The sequence below is a fragment of the Octopus bimaculoides genome, chromosome 3 (assembly GCF_001194135.2).
Source record: "Octopus bimaculoides isolate UCB-OBI-ISO-001 chromosome 3, ASM119413v2, whole genome shotgun sequence".
NCBI lineage: Eukaryota > Metazoa > Mollusca > Cephalopoda > Octopoda > Octopodidae > Octopus > Octopus bimaculoides.
Window position 1 is genome coordinate 59,423,575 of NC_068983.1, and position 2,540 is coordinate 59,426,114.

The 2,540-nt window shown below is 34.4% G+C and overlaps 1 protein-coding gene across 1 annotated transcript in view; it reads left to right on the plus strand.

Moving 5' to 3' along the window:
- Window positions 1-6: 6 nt before the first annotated feature.
- LOC106867600 (voltage-dependent calcium channel subunit alpha-2/delta-3) overlaps window positions 7-2,540 on the plus strand; it is a 620,656-nt gene continuing 618,122 nt past the window's right edge. The window contains exon 1 of the mRNA XM_052966750.1: window positions 7-174. Coding sequence (XP_052822710.1) covers window positions 65-174 — 110 coding nt within the window. The 5' untranslated portion in view covers window positions 7-64. The remainder of the gene's footprint in view (window positions 175-2,540) is intronic.

A 2,540-nucleotide genomic window follows, 5' to 3' on the forward strand; every position in this document is an offset into this window, starting at 1 on the left:
ATATATATATATATAACTAAAAAAAAAACTGAACAAGTACTCCATATGTGAACAAGGAATCACCATGTCAAGAAGACAGGCTTTTACCCTTAAACCTTTTGGCTTGGTTTTATTCCAAAGTCTACTTATATTTTCGGTCAGTGGATTGAATGCTTCAGCAGATCTCAAGTCACTGTAAGTACCCGAGTACCTTTTTACCTTATCCACATTCTAACTGTCATTATGCTATGATTATATACTAGTTGTAATTTGACTTGTATTCAATACATTTTCGCATTCACAATGCGATCTTTCTGTTTGGTGGGGTGGGGGGAGTATCTTTCTGTGTGCGTGTATGTGAGAGAGAGTGTGTGTATCAGTTTGTGTGTGTGTGTGTGTGTGTGGACAATGTTTTTGTCACCTGTCATCTCTCTTCTCATTTTCGTTATTTAATATTTTTCATTCTTTTTTTTTTCTAAATTTCACTCCTTTTAACCTGGTTTTAATATTTTCTTGTTTCTAAACTATTTGAGGACCTACCCTCTTTCATGTGATCTCCCATACAATAAACATTCATGTACCCATAGACACAAGCTTTGATATCACATGGCACTGGGTTCAATACCACAGTGCACTGCCTTAAGCAGTATCTTTCTCTGAAGCCTCAGATTGACTTCTACTTCTTGCAAGTGAAATACAGTACATGGAAACTATAGAGAAGCCTGCTATATACACATATTTGTGTGTTTGTGTGTGTTCCTGCCTGTGTTACATTCACACCAGTGAGAAAATAAAACAGCATCATTCTATATGCTTTATCCCTTTAGACTGTGAAAGATTAGCAGTTCAACAAATAGATATTGATAAGCACCAGATTGGAATAAGTAGTGTGGTAGATGTGATACACTAAAACCTTTACAATCAATGCTCCAGCATGGTCACAGCCTAATGGCTGTAACTAGTAAAAGGAGAGAGAAACATGAAAGAATATATGAAGAAGTATTTAAATTTGAGTGTAGGTGTGTATGTGAAGGTATATAGACACACCTGTGCGTGTGTATGCCTTCACATATGTGTGAAGTGTATGTGTGTGTGTGCGTGTGTGTGTATCCTCATCATCATTTAACATCCGTTGTCCATGCTGGCATGGGTTGGGCTTGACAAAGGATGGCAAGCTGGAAGTTTTCACCAGACTCCAGTCTGATCTGGCATGGTTTCTACAGCTGGATGCCCTTCCTAACACCAACCACTCTGAGAGTGTAGTGGGTGCTTTTATGACATGGGTGCCAGTTGCATGACTCAAGTATCTGCTACAGCTACGATTCTTTTGGCTCGATGGGTCTTCTTACTCAAGTACAGCACTCACATAGTTACTTTAAATATCTCCCCTCCAATATATTCTATAAAACTCCATGCTCTTAAGCACATGCACACACACACACACATACACACACATATATATATGTGACAGCAAACAAATTCAATTCTTGTCTCTTGGAAAACAGAAAGTGAAACTAAATCAGTAACTTTGAAATAATCAACATTTATGAAATTCTCATCTACTCAATTTTACTGAAATATTAATCTCAACAAATAAAGCAACTTTTTCCCATTCTTATACACCTCATTTTCTGATCACAAAAATCACACATTTATCAAAGCTTAATCACCACAAATATTCCAAGACAATCTAAGTATTTTGTCATCATGAATATTTGAAACAAACGATAATTCTTGAAAATAATCAAGATATCATATAAAATAGGGAGGAAAATTTGTATTAAATGAGTACAGTATCACAACGCAAAAATACATTCTGTCATAGTCAATTAACAGGAAAAAACGAAAAAAAAAAGAACTTGTAATACCTTTTCTTAATTCTACTTTTAAATAAAACATTCTATAATATATTCATGTACATATGTATATACTTATGCACACACAGGCTCATGCATAAGTACAAATACGCATATACAGTCACACACGCGCGCACACACACATATTCGCAGTCAGCTGTAGGTGGCTTTCTGCTATCATTTACAGTCGACCAAGACTTCTCTAATAACAAAATTGTAGATGAATTACTTGGTTATTGTCATCAAATTATTCTTTCATAACCTTATAATGTTTTCTTTTCGGTTTCCTTGTGTAGACTGTCTTAAGCCACTTGTTGAAGTCTACACACACACACATGCACGTGTGTTTGTGTGTGTGCTGTGTGTATATATAGAGATAGATAGATAAATAGAGAGAGAGAATAGTTGTAGTTATTCTAAAAATTAGAATACTCGCACACACACACAAACATATACATACACTCGCATAAGAATACACATATATATATGTATTTGTAAATATGTACGTATATTTGTAAATGTCTATGTGTGTATGTCTATATACATGTGTGTGTATGTTTGTGTATATGTTTATGTGTTAGTGTGTGTGTGTTTGTGTGCTTGTGTGTATGTATATATAAATCATCATTATATATATATATATATATATATATATATATATGTATGTATATATGTATATATATACACACACATACACACACACAG